At 37.7% G+C, this 17,364-nt stretch overlaps 2 protein-coding genes across 2 annotated transcripts; one reads left to right on the top strand and one right to left on the bottom strand.

The window, feature by feature from the left end:
• Positions 1-278: 278 nt before the first annotated feature.
• Positions 279-5,931, bottom strand: tufm (Tu translation elongation factor, mitochondrial). The gene is made up of 10 exons (XM_081378075.1): positions 5,805-5,931; positions 5,220-5,266; positions 4,717-4,855; positions 4,469-4,635; positions 3,642-3,911; positions 2,926-3,058; positions 2,611-2,715; positions 1,212-1,363; positions 1,011-1,130; positions 279-922 (listed from the first exon to the last, which is right to left on the bottom strand). Exons 1-10 carry the CDS (start codon positions 5,839-5,841, stop codon positions 752-754), a joined length of 1,341 nt encoding a protein of 446 aa, XP_081234201.1. The 5' UTR covers positions 5,842-5,931; the 3' UTR covers positions 279-751.
• Positions 5,932-11,276: 5,345 nt separating this feature from the next.
• Positions 11,277-15,871, top strand: hspbp1 (HSPA (heat shock 70kDa) binding protein, cytoplasmic cochaperone 1). Its single transcript, XM_081383981.1, has 8 exons — positions 11,277-11,489; positions 12,425-12,544; positions 12,627-12,825; positions 12,912-13,136; positions 14,056-14,211; positions 14,298-14,394; positions 14,516-14,627; positions 15,403-15,871. The coding sequence occupies exons 2-8, from the start codon at positions 12,425-12,427 to the stop codon at positions 15,481-15,483; spliced, it is 990 nt and encodes a 329-aa protein (XP_081240107.1). The 5' UTR covers positions 11,277-11,489; the 3' UTR covers positions 15,484-15,871.
• The last annotated feature ends 1,493 nt before the right edge of the window (positions 15,872-17,364 follow it).

Below are 17,364 nucleotides of genomic sequence, written 5' to 3'. Positions count from 1 at the left end.
TTGCATAACTGATAGTGTCAACAGTCAAAACGCTAAATCTAAAAACAGACCCGTTCGTTTTTGGAGAATTTTAACTCATTTAGAACAAATAATCACCATCCATCAAACTAAAATGCATTTACTTAAACATAACACTCAAAAACACACATCAACCGTTAACACACAGGTTTGATGATACCAGCTTAAAATAGATGTACCTCATTGTACATTTCTTGGCCTATTACATTATTGTTGAAAGGTGGTTAAATGCAAAACAGACACAAAGCTGAGTCTACAGGTCTGTTGAATACATTTTATTACATTAGCCACATTTTTTTTTAGACAGATGACCGGAAACCAGACAGGAAAAGAAATGCGTGTCTGTATATGAATGGCATGCAATGACAAGCCATGTACAATTTAAATGAGGAAACTTTCACAAACCAACTGTTTTTCTCCTTGTGAACTGCAGATGGAGCGGAGGATAATAAAAGTAGAGCACGTTTCGGACACAAATTATTCCATGACAATGTTTGATTGCTCATCCTAGCAATACTTTACTTTTTTTTTCTTCATGTAGAAAATTGGTGGGTGCATATTTTAAGGGCTTGCGAAGACATTATGAATAAGAACATAGTCATTCTCCTTAGCAAACATTTGATTTTGCGATAAACAGGGCCGTAATTCAATTCTAGAGCAATTTCTAGAACTTCAGTCCACAAAGGCTTCATACACCAAATTCTCAAAGAGTTTCCCTCTTTCATATGGTCTCTCAGCCCCAGTTGTATTTGTCGTTCTCTGTCATGGGGAGGATTTCTGTGACCAGGCCCGTGCCGATGGTTTGGTTGCCGTCTCTGAGCGTGAACCTTTGGCCTTTGTCGAGAGCCATGGGCTGTCGGAGGGCCAGGATTATAGACGTGTCCTCGCCCGGCATCACCATCTCCTACCAAACGAGAGACGGAGAAAATTCAGAGCAAACGCTTCAACAAGAACTAGTGCTGATATTCAGTATTTCTACAGGTGAAACGAACCTTCCCGGGAAGCAGCTCTACTAGACAGGCCATGTCCCAGGTGTGGGAGAACATGATAGGCATGAAGTTAGTGCAGAACGGCTTGTGCCTGCCGCCCTCCTCCTTGCTCAGAACGTAGACCTGCACACGCACAGTTTAATCGGTTGGTGAGGCAGGACAGAGGATGCTGAACTGATGTTTAATGTTCACTAATGCACACACCTGAGCTTTGACCTTCTGGTGAGGCTGGATGGATCCCGGTTTGCTCATCACCATGCCTCTCCTGACGTCCTCTCTCTTCAGACCACGGACCAGAGCGCCCATGTTATCGCCCGCCTCCGCCCGGTCCAGGGACTGATGGAACATCTCGATACCTGAGAGAAGCAGAGCTAGAGTTTCATTTCTGTGTAATGACACAGTCGGACCCTAAAAAAAGTGACTCAAACACTTAAAAGATGTGATTTTATCTATTCCGTTTGCTGTCAGAAGAGAAATCCACATTATACTGAGAGAGAGAGCGAGAGAGAGAAATCACATAGACAATAACTGAAGCAACATGTTAAACATTTACCATAACAATAATGTAGTATTATATATTAATATTTTTAATTAGCTTTTAGAATTCAGAAAGTATTCAGCTTTAAATAATTTTTTAGCAATTTTAGCACTTCAAACTAATAATCAAACTTGGTTGGTTTCAAGTTGGTTTCAAACTTATAATAATCAAACTTAGCATTATATACCATTGTAGCATTTATCAATATTTGAGTCAGCTTTTAATATTTATATTTAAATTTTGAAGTATTAGTAATTTTATTATACACACACATACATAATATTTTAGTTATGTTTTAGAAAAAAAATTATCTGAAAAAACAAAAACAAAAAAACAAAACAAAAGGAAAACTACAGCTATAGGCTTTATTTTACTGTGCAAAAAATGCATAGGAAAAGCATACATTGACTACAGCAAAATCAGTAATTCATATTTTTTGGTTCTTTCTTGGTTTTGTATGCATTAATATTTTCTTTGAATGACTGAGTGGCCAAAAATCACGTCCGCAATATTTGACATTGCGTTATCATCACAAATAAAACAATTGACTCCAAGCACATCTATGCAATATGCTTACAAAATCTATAACAATTTTTTAATAATATTTGAATAAATCCTGTAGATTTAGTTTTTTTCTCAGGCCATTCATCACTTTTGGCCACTACTGTATATATTACTTAAGCTTTATTTCAATTAATGAAAATTATTTTTAATAGTTTTAATTAACAATTTCAACACTGTATTTATATTGCTACTTTCCAAAGCTCAAAGACACTTTCAGATTAATACTATTTTTTTTTCTATTTTATGCTTTCAGATTTAGATACTATTATTATACTATTATGACACTATTATACTATCATCTGATACTATTGTGCTTATACTTTTCCCAATAATCATATTTAAGCACCAAACGGTGTTATTTTTGCACCACAACACAGAAACATTAATTGTGTTCAATGCAAGATCCATTCTAAATGCATTAACCATATTTTGCACATTGACTGCCTATTATTATACATGTGCATGTTTGTGCAATGAGCAGGGAAAAAAGTAACTTCTCACCAGTGATGACGGATTTAAAGGAACGACTGTGTCCGAGAAATTCACATTCATCTCCTTTCTTGATCACTCCTCGCTCTAGTGTGCCAGTGACCACAGTACCACGACCTGCACACAGATACACACTTCTGAGAATCACAGGCAGAAATACTCTGACAAAATCATGCTGGATATGAAAACAACAACAATAACTATTATTTATTAATTTTGGAGATGCTTTTACCCAAAGCAGAAAAGCAAAAATAACAAATCATACAGAGTATAGATACTATATCAGATTCAGCAGCACTACAATAAGAAGACTTTTATTACACACACCTGGAATAGAGTAGACTGCCTCTATGGGCAGCAGGAATGGCTTATCCAGATCTCTCTTTGGCAAAGGAATAAATGTATCTACCACATCCAAAAGCTTCATAATGGAGTTGACACCCAGCTCCGGCTGCTTGTTCTAAACACAGACAATCATAACAGAAGCATAGCCGTGAAATTTAGGAGCCACTTGTGATTCATTCAACACAATTTAAAACATCCCAGTTTCTTCATTTTGGCACGTGTTGTGTTTGTGTGTGTGTGTGTGTGTGTGTGTGTGTGTGTTGTGTGTATATATATATATATATATATATATATGCTTATGTTTATGAGGATTCATATTTAAAGTCACCCAGGAATAAAAAAATATTTTAATGGAATATAGCAGTACTTATTATAACTGATTTATCTGAGCATATCATTATTTTTTTAATTCATGTGCCTCATAATCTTTATTTAAAATCACTTCCCCCTCCTCTTGCATCTCTTCTTTTCTCTGCGTTTACTGATGTGAGGGCGGGGCAACCTGTCTCTCACATGAGATCCACCAATAGCACACCACAACCATCCAACCAATTCCACATGGACAAAATCAAGTCCTGCCTTACATTTACTCTTGTGAGTTTCACTCATATACATCACAATAGGGAAGAAAAAAACTAATCGCAACTTCCATTTCACGCCGACTTTTAATCACTTCATCTCCAACCCTCCATCCTTACCTCCAGAGCGCAGAGGGCCGATCCAATGACAACCGGTGTATTTTCGCCGTCGTAGCCGAACTCGGTGAGCAGCTCTCTGATCTCCAGCTCCACCAGGTCCAGCATCTCTTTGTCCTCCACTGCATCGGCCTTGTTCACGAACACCACCACGTGCTCCACGCCGATCTGCCGTGCCAGCAGGAGGTGCTCGCGCGTCTGGGGCATCTGACCGTCGGTTGCCGCCACCACTAAGATGCAGCCGTCCATCTGAGACGTGCCTGTGATCATGTTCTTCAGACAGAGATGTGCATTTATAATACACATGCAATGACAACACATGTACACTACTGTTGGGTCGGTTAGATTTTTCTTGTTTTTGAAGTCTTCAACAAGGCTGCATTTATTTGACCAAAAATAAAGTAAAAATTGTGAAATATTATTACAATTTAAAAGAACTGTTTTCTATTTGTATATATTTTAAAATGTAATTTATTCTTGTGAGTAATCAAAGCTGAATTTTCAGCATCATTACGCCAGCCTTCAGTGTCACATGATCCTTCAGAAATCATTCTGATATGATCTGATTTGAGAAAAATTTCTGATTATTATCAATGTTGAAAATAGTTGTGTTGTTTATATTTTTGAGGAAACTCTCACAGGATTTAATGAATATAAAGTTCAAAATAAAAGCATTTATTTGAAATATAAATCTTATGCAACATTATTAATGTCCTTACAGTCACTTTTGATGTATTTAATGCATCCTTGTTGAATAAGCGTATTCATTTATATCAGAAAAAAAACCATACTAACAGACAGACAGACGCTATGCTATCTCTGTGCAATACCTTGACGTAGTCGGCATGACCGGGGCAGTCTGTGTGAGCGTAGTGTCTGTTGGCGGTGGTGTATTCCACATGCGAGGCGTTTATGGTGATTCCTCTAGCCTTCTCTTCCGGAGCGTTGTCAATATCCTCATACGTCTTATAACTTGCACCACCGGCTTCGGCAAGGACTGACACAAACACAGGAACAAAATAGAGTCAGCACAACTGCTTTTTGAATAGTAAGAAATAAAAACAAGTCGACAATATACCTTTGGTAATGGCGGCGGTCAGCGTGGTTTTGCCGTGGTCTACATGACCGATAGTCCCGATGTTCAAATGGGGTTTAGAACGAGAGAAAACCTTCTTCGCTTCTGCTGCGAAATTCCTCCGACTTAGAGGAACTGCAAGCTAACAGAACATAATAAAAGAAATATATGAATACACATGATGATAATGACAAATAATTATTTTACCCTCTTATTAAATTTTATCCCCCGGTTTCACAGACTAAGCTTAAGCCTAGTCCCAGACTAAAATGCTTTTCAGAGCGGTTTAAACTGAAAGTAATTTGCTCTGGAATATCTTAAAATATGTGAGTGCCATTTTTTTGTCTCAAGATGCACACCAGTAATGGTTTTTTGTAAGGCACGTTTATAAGATACTTAAATGCCCTAATTGAACTAAGGCCTGATCCCGACTTAATCAAAGCCCTGTTTGTGAAACCAGGCCTATATTGCATAAAGTTACAAATATTTTGAACATGAAAACTTACCAGTTTATAGGAGCTGTGCAGTAAACTCGGGGAGGTCAACTGAAGGGCTGGAAAGCAAGAGAGAAAATGTGCTTAATGTCATGTAAAATTTCATTCATTTGCATGATTTATAGTGGCTTATGGTTTAGATGTGAGTCTAAGCATTACTTCAACAACTATGCCAAATAAAAGCATGGCTAATAATCAACACACCACAAAACAACCATTTAAAAAGTTCAATACCTCAAACTCTCGGTCTCTTGGCACAGCTGTCAAAAGTATCTGAGACTGAAACAGCCCTAATCTATTTCCCAGATGTCTAATCTTTATACAGGACAGATCTTCAATTACGTATGCATAAACAATCTTATGCATTAAAGTCATGCATTTCTCTCTCGATGATGTAAGGTACAGGCTGCCGCTGAGGAACTTGACCTTGCTTACGGAACGCACGAGCATCCTTTCTCAATTCACAATCACTGTCATTTCCACACTCGCATATATACACACATATCTATGTGCTACATCTCGCACGCAGAACACTCGTAGCATAAACTCAATGTCAATGGCACGCGAAAAGAAAAATACACAAATGTTGTAACTTACCGGAGAGGCACGCGCGGACGCTCACGAGCGCAGCCATTTTGCGGACACTGGCAAAAGCGCGTGCGCGGAGAAATACACATACGCCATCAACACGCGTCTTTACTTTACCGTAACAGTTCTAAACAATGGAAGATGATATTAAGAGGCCTCTTTGTAAACCAAATTACTTTCATTTCATTAATGACTACTTACTAATTTATTGTATTACAATAAATTAGTAAGTAGTCATTAATGAAATGAAAGTAATTTGGTTTACAAAGAGGCCGCTTAATATCATCTTTGTAAACCAAATTACTTTCATTTCATTAATGACTACTTACTAATTTATTGTATTACAATGAGACTATTGCTAACACTAGCTACCACTGTTATAAACATAAGTTAAACAGCAGAAAAACAGACCGTAAAAAAGACTGTAAATAAATAAATAAAATAAAATAACGCTAGTAACAACTGGTATTTTTAATTATAAACATGGTATAATTGTAGGGTTTACAATGTTTTAATTATGCAAATTATTATTTATTAAATCCCTTTGGTGATTGAGATACAACTACAATGATGATCTTTTTTTTATTGAATTCAAATTTACAGACAAAAAAGGTATTTAACAAACAATATTAACTTACAATTTTCAAAGGCAGACATATTTACAAAGTCTCAAATCAAATATACAGTCAAGAAAGACAATATAAAAAAAGATACATATAATAATAATAATAATAAATAATAAATAAATGAATAACATTTATGTGAAGGTAGGTCCTTGCAAGGGGTAAAGGATCTAAAGTGCACTTAGCTCATTGAAGAAATTTGCTACTGTGGAAAGCTTTTACATTTGGAAGGGTGCAGAGTGAAGCAGCAAAAGCTTTAAGTTCATTTAGTTGGGGGCCTTAAGCACATTTTCGCGCAAATTCATCTAAAAGCGCCAAATTTGGCACAGATGTAGCTCAGGTCATACCGAAATGATTTAGCTAGGGCGCCGGAGCCAGCGACCCTCGGGGCCAAGATGGCGGCCAAATCCAATATGGCCGCCGCCCGAAAAGGGTTCCGGCTTTAACTTTTGAACCACATGAGATACAAATACAAACTTGATATGTTTTTCAGCTTAATTGATCATGAGAAACACATAGGAATGTTTATATTTATGACCCAGTATATCTGGACCCCTCGATCCTCCAATTCCAATATGGCCGCTGTCCAAAAAAGCAGTTTGGGCTGTAGTATGGGGCCTTACACACCATTGTCGCGCAAATGCATCTACAAGCACCAAATTTGGCACAGATGTAGCTGAGGGGATACTGAAATGATTTAGCCAGGGCGCCCGAGCCAATGGTCCCTGAGACCAAGATTGCGGCCAAATCCAATATGGCCGCCGCCTGAAAGGGTTTTGGCTATAGCTTTTGAGCCAGATGAGATACAAATACAAACTTGATGTCTGTTTTACCTTTTTTGACCATGGGAAACCCATAGGAATACTTACATTTATGATTGGGTATATCAGGACCCCCAAATTCCCTAAATTCAATATGGCCGATGTCCGAAAAATGGTTTTGGCTACAAATTTTGAACCAAATGCGCTACAAATGAGGATGTGGTGTCTATTTTATGTTTATTGACCACAGGAAGTCCATTGGCATATTTATATTTATGCTTGTGTAAGTCTGGAACCTGTATTCTTTTCAAGGCTGTGGTTGAAAATCTTTTTTTTTTTACCACAACTTTGAAGGTTATTCTCAATTTTGATTCATTTCCTTATAAAAGTGAAATGGTTTTCAGTGTACCACAGGTGAATACATTTCAAAGTGTAATCATATAAGAAAGAATAAAACACAATTATTATTGCAAGGCAATATTTCTATTATGTTAAATTATTAAAATAATAATATAGTAAATTTTTCCAAAACTCTTAAAGGTTTGCTAAGCATAACAAAAAAACAGCAATAACATAAACAACAGTGAATTCTCATGGTCTCTCACATGAATTATCATTATCACTCACAATCACTGGATCTCTCATTGTCTTCACCATCATTGTTTGTACAAGAACCCTCACATGCACATATAGAAGTGCAACGAACTCCGGCTTTACAGCACTTACAGTGCCCTCTACATGCTGTCTTGCAGCCACATTGAAGGAGAATGGTGCAGGCTTTACTGGCGTCTCCGAGATTAGTCCAGTAAGGTTCCCAAGTCTTTCTCGTAGAGTCCCGAAACCATCCCCATGCATTAAACTCTGGGATATCTTGCTGGACAGCGGTTGCCTGATTCCAGTAGAAGCTGGCCTGCAGCAGTGCTCTTTTGATGTGCTGAATCAATGCAGCTTGGGTGGGTGGCAGGTTCTCGAGAGACTGATGTCTAGCTTCATCTACACGGCTTGAAACACAGGTCTTGCTGTACATGATGAGCTCATGTGACAGATTCATAGCTCATGGTCCAAATGGTCCGGCCAACTACTTAAAAAAACATTCCATGACTACGTTAACACCAATATTGCTGGGTTTGTGAGGTCACACATGAGCTATGAATCTGTCACGTGACTGGATATTGTGTTTGACACATATCCAGAGGAGAACCTCAAAACACAAACTCACCAACGCAGAGGAACCGGATCAAGAACTAAAGGAGATAGGAGAACTCCAATTCCAAAATGTAACTGGATATATCTATTATATACAGTATATACTGGATATATTGTTATATATTTAACTATTTGGATATATCAGTGAAGAGATAACCAAGCATGGCATGTCAGGTAAACTCCTCCTTTCCACCAAGAAAGATGCTGTACTCTCCAACAGACCAGGGTATGACATGTCTGCCCTTCAGCCTTGTAATCATCCAGAAGCACTAGAATAATCCTGCATCTTGCACATGCTGGGGCCAATGGCCATAAAAAGGCATTTGTCCAGACTGTCGACAGCGATGTTGTCATCCTTGCCATCCGCTTCTTCAACACACTCGGCCTCACAGAGCTCTGGATCGGCTTTGCAGGTGGAAAAAACTATAGGGACATTCCTGCTCATGAAATCAGCAAGAATAGAATAGAATAGAATGAGGCATTTATATAGCGCTTTCATATGTACTACTGTACACCCAAAGCGCTTTACAATCATATCAGGGGTCTCTCCTCAACCACCACCAGTGTGCAGCATCCACTTGGATGATGCGACGGCAGCCACAGAACAACGGCGCCAGTGCGCTCACCACACACCAGCTATAGGTGGAGAGAGGAGAGAGAGTGATAGAGCCAATTCAATGTAAGGGGATTATTAGGAGGCCATGATTGGTAAGGGCCAATGTGTGGAATGTGGCCAGGACACCAGGGTTACACCCCTACTCTTTATGAGAAATGCCATGGGATTTTTAATGACCACAGAGAGTCAGGACCTCGGTTTTACTTCTCATCCGAAGGACGGCAAGGATCTTGGTCCCCAGAAGTCACTAGCCTTACCACTCTTCCACGCTTTAACAGGCTGTGACACAACCTCACCCTTTCTGTGTCATGGGAAAAAGAGTGCATGGGCAGCTTGGGAGGCAACACCAGATCTCACAGAATCTCTGGTTACCCTCACCTTGGAGCCTGAACAGATCAACAATGACGTCCATGTCCAAAGACTGGAGCGTATGGTCATCATCATGTACAGCAAGAGCTGTGGTTCCAGCCGTGTAGATGAAGCTAGACATCACCTTTTCTCGAATGGTACCAAGTCTTTCGAGAACCTGCCACCCACCCAAGCTGCATTGATTCAGCACATCAAAAGAGCACTGCTGCAGGCCAGCTTCTACTGGAATCAGGCAACCGCTGTCCAGCAAGATATCCCAGAGTTCAATGCATGGGGATGGTTTCGGGACTCTACGAGCAAGACTTGGGAACCTTACTGGACTAATCTCGGAGACGCCAGTAAAGCCTGCACCATTCTCCTCCACTGTGGCTGCAAGACAGCATGTAGAGGGCACTGTAAGTGCTGTAAAGCCGTAGTTCGTTGCACTTCTATATGTGCATGTGAGGGTGCTTGTACAAACAATGATGGTGAAGACAATGAGAGATCCAGTGATTGTGAGTGATAATGATAATTCACTGTTGTTTTTTATTTTATTGCTGTTTTTTTGTTATGCTAAGCAAACCTTTAAGAGTTTTGGAAAAATTGACTATATTATTATTTTAACAATTTGATATAATATAAATATTGCCTTGCAATAATACTTGTGTCTTATTCTTTCTTATATGATTACACTTTGAAATGTATTCACCTGTGGTAAACTGAAAACCATTTCACTTTTATAAGGAAATGAATCAACATTGAGAATAACCTTCAAAGTTGTGGTAAAAAAAAAGGATTTTCAACCACAGTCTTGAAAAGAATACAGGTTCCAGACTTACACAAGCATAAATATAAATATGCCAATGGACTTCCTGTGGTCAATAAACATAAAATAGACACCACATCCTCATTTGTAGCGCATTTGGTTCAAAATTTGTAGCCAAAACCGTTTTTCGGACAGCAGCCATATTGAATTTAGGGTTATTGGGGGGTCCTGATATACCCAATCATAAATGTAAGTATTCCTATGGGTTTCCCATGGTCAAAGAAGGTAAAATAGACATCAAGTTTGTATTTGTATCTCATCTGGCTCAAAAGCTATAGCCGAAACCCTTTTAGGCGGCGGCCATATTGGATTTGGCCGCCATCTTGATCTCAGGGACCATTGGCTCGGGCGCCCTGGCTAAATCATTTCAGTATCCCCTCAGCTACATCTGTGCCAAATTTGGTGCTTGTAGATGCATTTGCGCGAACAATGGTGTGTAAGGCCCCATACTACAGCCCAAACTGCTTTTTTGGACAGCGGCCATATTGGAATTGGAGGATCAAGGGGTCCAGATATACTGGGTCATAAATATAAACATTCCTATGTGTTTCTCATGATCAATTAAGCTGAAAAACATATCAAGTTTGTATTTGTAACTCATGTGGTTCAAAAGTTAAAGCCGGAACCCTTTTCGGGCGGCGGCCATATTGGATTTGGCCGCCATCTTGGCCCCGAGGGTCGCTGGCTCCGGCGCCCTAGCTAAATCATTTCGGTATGACCTGAGCTACATCTGTGCCAAATTTGGCGCTTTTAGATGAATTTGCGCGAAATTACCCATTTATGTGCTTAAGGCCCCCAACTAATTAGCAAAATGAGGAAAGGACGGGGGGGGGGGGGGGGTTCAAAAATCTGCATTTATGAATGAAATATTTAGCAAATTCAAAAAGATTATTAACCAAGAAGTACTGTGGACAATCTTTCTTAAGTACACCAAACTTAATTTGTTTGTATTCAAGGGGGTTTACACGTGTTATAATTCATGATAAAAAATATGTTCAGTGGTTTCAATATTCGCATCACAGAATTGACAAGAGTTTTCTTCAATATCAAATTTAGATTTTAAGAATTCTTTAGATAACTACAATGATGATCAAAATCATTACGGTAAGGGTCTTGACGTCATCGCGCGTCGACAGTTTCTGCTGCACGCGCCGTTAATGTGCGGCCGCATCTGGAAGCTTCTGGATCAGCGATGGTGTCCTTATAATTTCTGCGCGGAGATCACGCACATTATTATTAACACTGCTGCGAAACCTCTTGACACACATCCTTGCAACGTCTACTTCTAAACCTTGACACACAGCATTTCCAAAGGTAGGCCCGAGTTGTTTTACCCGTGTTTACATTTTGAACATTAGAACGTGTTTCGGTTTCGTTGTATTTGGCTGTTCCTTATCTTTGATTCTGACAGTATATCTGTTAAATAGGCTATGTCAAAAATATTTTATCTGCTATAACATATCTATAACTGTAAGGGAAATATAAAATGCATGTCATAAAATATTATAAGTGATAATATATCTGTAAGTGAAACAAAATAAATAAATGTCACGAAAATGTATTATCTTTGGTAATACGTCTATAAGTGTAACATAAGAAATAAATATCATAAAATATATATGTCTAAGTGAAATAAAATAAATAAATATGTCACAAAAATGTATTATCTGTGATAATATATCTGTAAGGAAATATCAGAAATAAATGGCACAGTATTAAAATGTCGTAAAAAATATTATCCGTGATGTGATCATATATCTGTAAGTAAAATATAATAAATAAATGTCAAAATAATATATGATAATATAGATGTAAGTAATAAATGTGTCATCTGTGATAATAGCCTACATCTGTAAGCGAAATATAAGAATTATGTGACCAAAAATATATTATCTGAACACATTTTCTAAGTGAAAGAAAAAATATCAAAAGTATATTATCTGTATATTACTGTGTAAGTGAAATTAAATATATAAATGTAAAAAAATAAATAAAAAAAATAATCACTATTCTTAACATGACTAGAAGTTACCATAAAAATCAACCAAAAATATTTAGTAGGCCTATACTGAAAATAGCATAAATGTGATTTTGTGCTTCTCATTTGTCTTTACAAAAGGTTTTTGGCAAATTTTAGTAAAGTTGCCAGAATATTGAATTTATTTATTAAGCCTGTTTAAAAAGCATTTACGGATTGTCAGAAAAGCTTTGAATCCCGAATATCATATGATGTGTCTTTATCTCCTTAGATGGCAGAAGGCAGGGGTAACAGGCAACACCCCCGTAATTTGCAAGGTGTGCTTCAGATGGCAGTGGAGGCCGGCTCTGCTTCGGACGGTCCGGCTCCACCAGAACCCATGACGCAAGAGGTGAGCAAGCAGTCTCTGAAAACTCATATCCCAGTTTAATATGCAGTCATCTATAAGTAAACCACATTCTCTCTCTTTCTAGAGGTTGGAGTTTCTGAGAGGAGCTCTTGCAGAAGTGTGTAAAGGACAGATGGATGAGGTCGAGCAGATGAAGCAGTGTTTGGACGTGCTGAATAGAGATGAGCGCAGGGAGGGAGAGGAGGAGGAGGAAGAGGAGGATGAGCGAGAGGAAGCCCTGGAAATGCTTTCTGAGCTCTGTGAGAACCTTGACAATGCCAGAGGTGTGTGTGTGTTTGGTCTTCAGACTTTCATGTCGTCTTCTTGCAGCATCTAACTCTAACTCTAATCTTCTCTGTGTGTTTTGCAGATCTGATGAAGCTGGGCGGTCTGGACTTGTGTATGTCACGGTGTCTCTGTCACTCCGAGGCGGGCATTCGCTGGAGAGCGGCTCAGCTCATCGCCAGCTGTGCCCAGAATATGCCCGAGGTGCAGTTCTACCTGCTCAACCAGGGGGCGCTACTGACACTCCTGCAACTCACAGATCACGACGCAAACAGCACTGTTAGAGTTAAAGCACTCTACGCGGTGTCCTGTGAGTATAGTTGCACGTAAAAGGAAATGTCTGGATTGATATAGTCCGAGATTTTATATTGAGTATTGGGTGCATACGCACAAATTTGTGTGTCAAATGATTTACCAATAACTTTCGACTTTAATTTATTCTAAATCTAGAGAGAAATGTTGGAACAACTGAAACCATACATGCGCATAAATCACAGAATTTGCATGGAAATATGAAATGGCTCTACACAAACTCTATCTCTGATAGCATAGCATCCATCTACTACACAGCCACTCTCAAGTCGGTCTGTATGTTTTTTTCTGATATAAATTAATAATCAAATATGAAATAATTCACACAGTTGATAGTAAATGAGTAGAGCTCTACAGAATCTCTATCTCTGCATCTGCTCTGAGTTTGAGTCGATGAATTTGGGGGGATAAAAAGTGCAAATCATCTTCCCAACCGGCTGTTGTCAACAAAAACCTTCAAAAATAAATGCTTGATATGAAAATGAAGATATTACAAAGTATTGTAATTTTACCATTGCAAAAGAAATGTATTATTATAATATTATTTTTCTTAAATACTGATTTTTTACTATACAGATAAGTTTTGCAATAGTAATGTTTCTTATTTTGTTTAATATTTTTATTTAGTAGTATAATATTTATTGATTGATTTAGTCACAGAATTTTAGCCAAATTGTGCATACCTACAAACAAGTACTAAAATCGCATTTAAATCGCACTTTACATTTTATCCCCAAATCGTACAGCCCTGATCAGCCTATTTATTTTATTATATTTAGTCTATATGATTTAGGTTATTTTTGGTTGGTGACCCAACATTGGATCTTTTTAAGTGAAAGGCCTCCATTCATTTAGTGGCAAGTCTCCTCCTTATACTGTCTCTGGAATTAAGCATCTTCAAATCTTGTCTTTCCCAGGTTTAGTCCGGGAACAGGATGTAGGTCTGCGGGACTTCCTGTCACATGATGGTTTTTCAGTGCTGATGAGGGGGATGCAGTCAGACAGTGAGAAACTGAGAACTAAATCTGCGTTCCTTCTCCTCAACCTTCTGTCCAGTCACCCAGAACACAAAGGTAGCGCTGAATCTGAATGCGGACTCTCCGAGCATCTAGAGTCCAGTTTGTACAAGTGTTTTATGTATACATTCTTAATTTGTCAGATACAGTGTTGTCTATGGGGATGGTTCAGCAGCTGGTGTCAGTGCTTCGGTCCCCTCATTCCTCTGTACATGAACATGTACTTGGTGCCCTCTGCTGGTTAGTAACATTGATTGCATGATGATAATGAAACTTCAGTATGCTGATGGAAGTATGAAATCAGCTTTTGGAGTTTGACGCTTGGTTTCTGACTGTTTTTTTGCGGCGTGTATGTGTGTAGTCTGGTTGAGGACTCTCCCCGTGGTGTGAGTGATTGCAGAGATCCGTCGCTGGGCTTGGAGGAACTGCTCAACCAGCGAGTGCAGGACCTAAGGGGACAAGAGGAGAGCCAGGTAAACTCATTCACTCATCTCTTAACTGTTGTTTTGTTGTTTATCTCTCCTGTACTTTGTCCTTCAGTCTCACATTCACTCTCATATCAAATATTTTAAAGTCCACATGTAATAAAAATGGACCCTTTTTACTTTTTTCCTTGTCGTATTATGTGTGATTTGTTGATGCATGTTCTTCCAAAGAAAAAAAATGTGGTTTCGTAATCCTTCACTGATATTAAATAACTTGTCTTGCCTCTGAAATGACTTTCTTTCTTAGCTGACATCACGTAGGCCACTCATTTATAGGTGTGAGCAACATGGGTAGGTAAAATAATAGAGAAAATAATGTTTAGCAATAATCTAATAGTTTTTAGGCATTGTTTTAGGCTGTCCTTGTAGGTAATGAAGCCTTTTTAAAATCGTACGCAATAATTAAATGCAGATTAACATTAACATAATACAATTCTTCCACAATAATAGCAAATAGCATTACATTTGCCAAATATCATGAGTCAGTCCGTGTTTGGTATCTGAAAATAATTTAAATAAAGTATAAATATTAGATAGAAAACTTAATGTAGAAATGTTGACATGGCAGAGGCTAAAGTACTAAAATGACGAAGCTAACATAATTATAAAATAAACGAATAAAAGTTAGAAAAAGCGCAAAATTATTCATTTATATACTAATTAAAAAATATGAAAAAGGTAAAGCAAGTACATTTTAAAAGTAAAATAGGTTGCAAACAGTGCTTCATAATGTCTGACAACTCTGAATTTTCTGTTCCTGCAGGAGGAGCTGGAATTTTGTGAACGTTTACGAGCGGCTTGTTTCCAAGGGCAACCCCTGGAGGACAGTGGAATGGATCGCTGAGGTCTTTCTGGTGATTTCTGGTGACGCAGGCGGTGTTTGTATTCCCTCTCTGTTTAAGAGAGAAATAAAAACTAGAAATAGAATTGATCAAGAGATAAACTTGAAAGAGACTTTAACTCTGAATAGAGTTCAGTTTGACCAGTTATGTGTGCATGTGCAAACTCACATACCATGAACTGTACACAAACACATAAACTTGTGTTATAATATGAATATGTACATTTTTGTATAAAATGTCAGTTTGTTGTTATAAATTATGTGCTGTTTAGGCTCAACTTTCTAAATGTTTATTCTTCCTCTTTACACAAATACAACCCCCTAATGTAGAACTACATATAAAAATAATAAAACATAATTTGTAGATTTAAAATAAAGAGTGTTCTGATTCAAACCTCTGTTTAAGTTCAATTCTGACCTAAAATGACTTTGTAGTGAGTGTAAAAACGCATGTACAAACATGAGGCTTTTTTACACCTATTGTATTATCTAATAACCACAATTCTGTTCTTTAGAAGTAATATTATAGATACATTTTTGAAGTGAAACGGCCACAATTTAGAAATTTTGTCACCTGCTATTTTAGCATTGTCCTGATTCATCTGTAATTTTGGAGGAATCCATTGCAATATGTTTAACGCACAGCTGATTAAGATATTTATGGTAATATAGATTTGGATCCCATGATAACTTATAATGAAAAGGGTCGTGGTCTTTAAAGTCCTGTTGTATGACAAGAAACAGGACACTTTTTGATGATTGATTTCAAAAGCGATCAAATGTCTATTTATCTAATATGATTTAAACCTGCTTCTGGAGGGCCAGTGTCCATAGTTCAGCTCCAACCCCAATTAACCTGGACCAGATAATCACTGTCTATAGGCGTACTAGAAACTTCCAGACAGGAGTGTTGAGGCAAGTTGGAGCCTAACTCTGCAGGACCGTGACGCTCCAGGACCGAGTTTGGACACACCTGATTTAAACTTTAAAAAATGTCCTTGGAAAACCTAACCCAGTTTCCTATTTGGTGAATAAGGACCTTGTGATAAACTGTCTCAAAGGAAGATTTGATATCGTGTAAGACCAAAATGGAAGCTTTATCTATCCACAGTTTCCAGTCATTCCCAACAAGAACTAATATAGGTTTGTTTGTTTTTTACTAGAATGATCTGAAAGATTATTAGCAATAAGAAAACACTTTTCTACAAAGAAAGGTTAAAATGGGTTTTTTAGCATTGATTCATTATTCATAAGACTCTGAATAATGTGTCTGAATGTATGTAAAACTAAATCAGATTATCTCATGCCACAGACTTAAAAATAAAGGTTCTTTACTGGCATGCAGGATTCAATGAAGAAATGAATTTATTACCCTTTCTTAACTCAGTTGAAGAAAGTTTTTTCACACAGTTTAATTTATTTATTTCAAACTAAATAAATTTAGTTGGGTCAACACATTTTAGTTGGTTTAAGCCAAATTAATTGAGTCTAGTATGTGTAAATTAACTAAATAAACATGCAGTTTCATTCATCATTATTTACAATAATGAACTAATAAGAAAAGTCTGGAGTCAGTACTGACTTAGTTATCTTATAGTTATAGACTTATAGTTATCACTCACAGCCTGAGCACAAGTGCTACTCTTCAGCACAATGGTAACCACATAATTCAGAAACATTACAGAAACTCCTCTAATGTCCAACATAACTGAACATGAAACACTAAAATGTCTTCTCCTTTACCAAAAAACACATAAAATAACGCCTTAAAGAAGTCTTAAATTAGAGCAGAAAGTCTTATCATTCATTAAATGTTACGTGTATTGTAAAAAAATTATATCTTCCTCAGTATTTTTGTCCTGTTTTCCACAGTTCAAACATCTA

This window comes from Scardinius erythrophthalmus (assembly GCF_964197995.2).
Source record: "Scardinius erythrophthalmus genome assembly, chromosome: 1".
Classification (NCBI taxonomy): domain Eukaryota; kingdom Metazoa; phylum Chordata; class Actinopteri; order Cypriniformes; family Leuciscidae; genus Scardinius; species Scardinius erythrophthalmus.
The sequence above is the reverse complement of the archived record's forward strand: the minus strand, read 5'-3'. Positions and strand labels throughout refer to the sequence as shown.

Coding starts and splice junctions, on each gene's coding strand:
- tufm (XM_081378075.1), bottom strand. CDS start 5,841: ATGGCTGCGCTCGTGAGCGTCCGCGCGTGCCTCTCCG. Junction 3,912..4,468: donor GTCATGCCGACTACGTCAAG/GTATTGCACAGA, acceptor CTCTGTCTGAAG/AACATGATCACAGGCACGTC. Junction 1,131..1,211: donor ACCAGAAGGTCAAAGCTCAG/GTGTGTGCATTA, acceptor GTGCGTGTGCAG/GTCTACGTTCTGAGCAAGGA.
- hspbp1 (XM_081383981.1), top strand. CDS start 12,425: ATGGCAGAAGGCAGGGGTAACAGGCAACACCCCCGTAATTTGCAAGGT. Junction 13,137..14,055: donor AGCACTCTACGCGGTGTCCT/GTGAGTATAGTT, acceptor TGTCTTTCCCAG/GTTTAGTCCGGGAACAGGAT. Junction 14,628..15,402: donor GGGGACAAGAGGAGAGCCAG/GTAAACTCATTC, acceptor CTGTTCCTGCAG/GAGGAGCTGGAATTTTGTGA.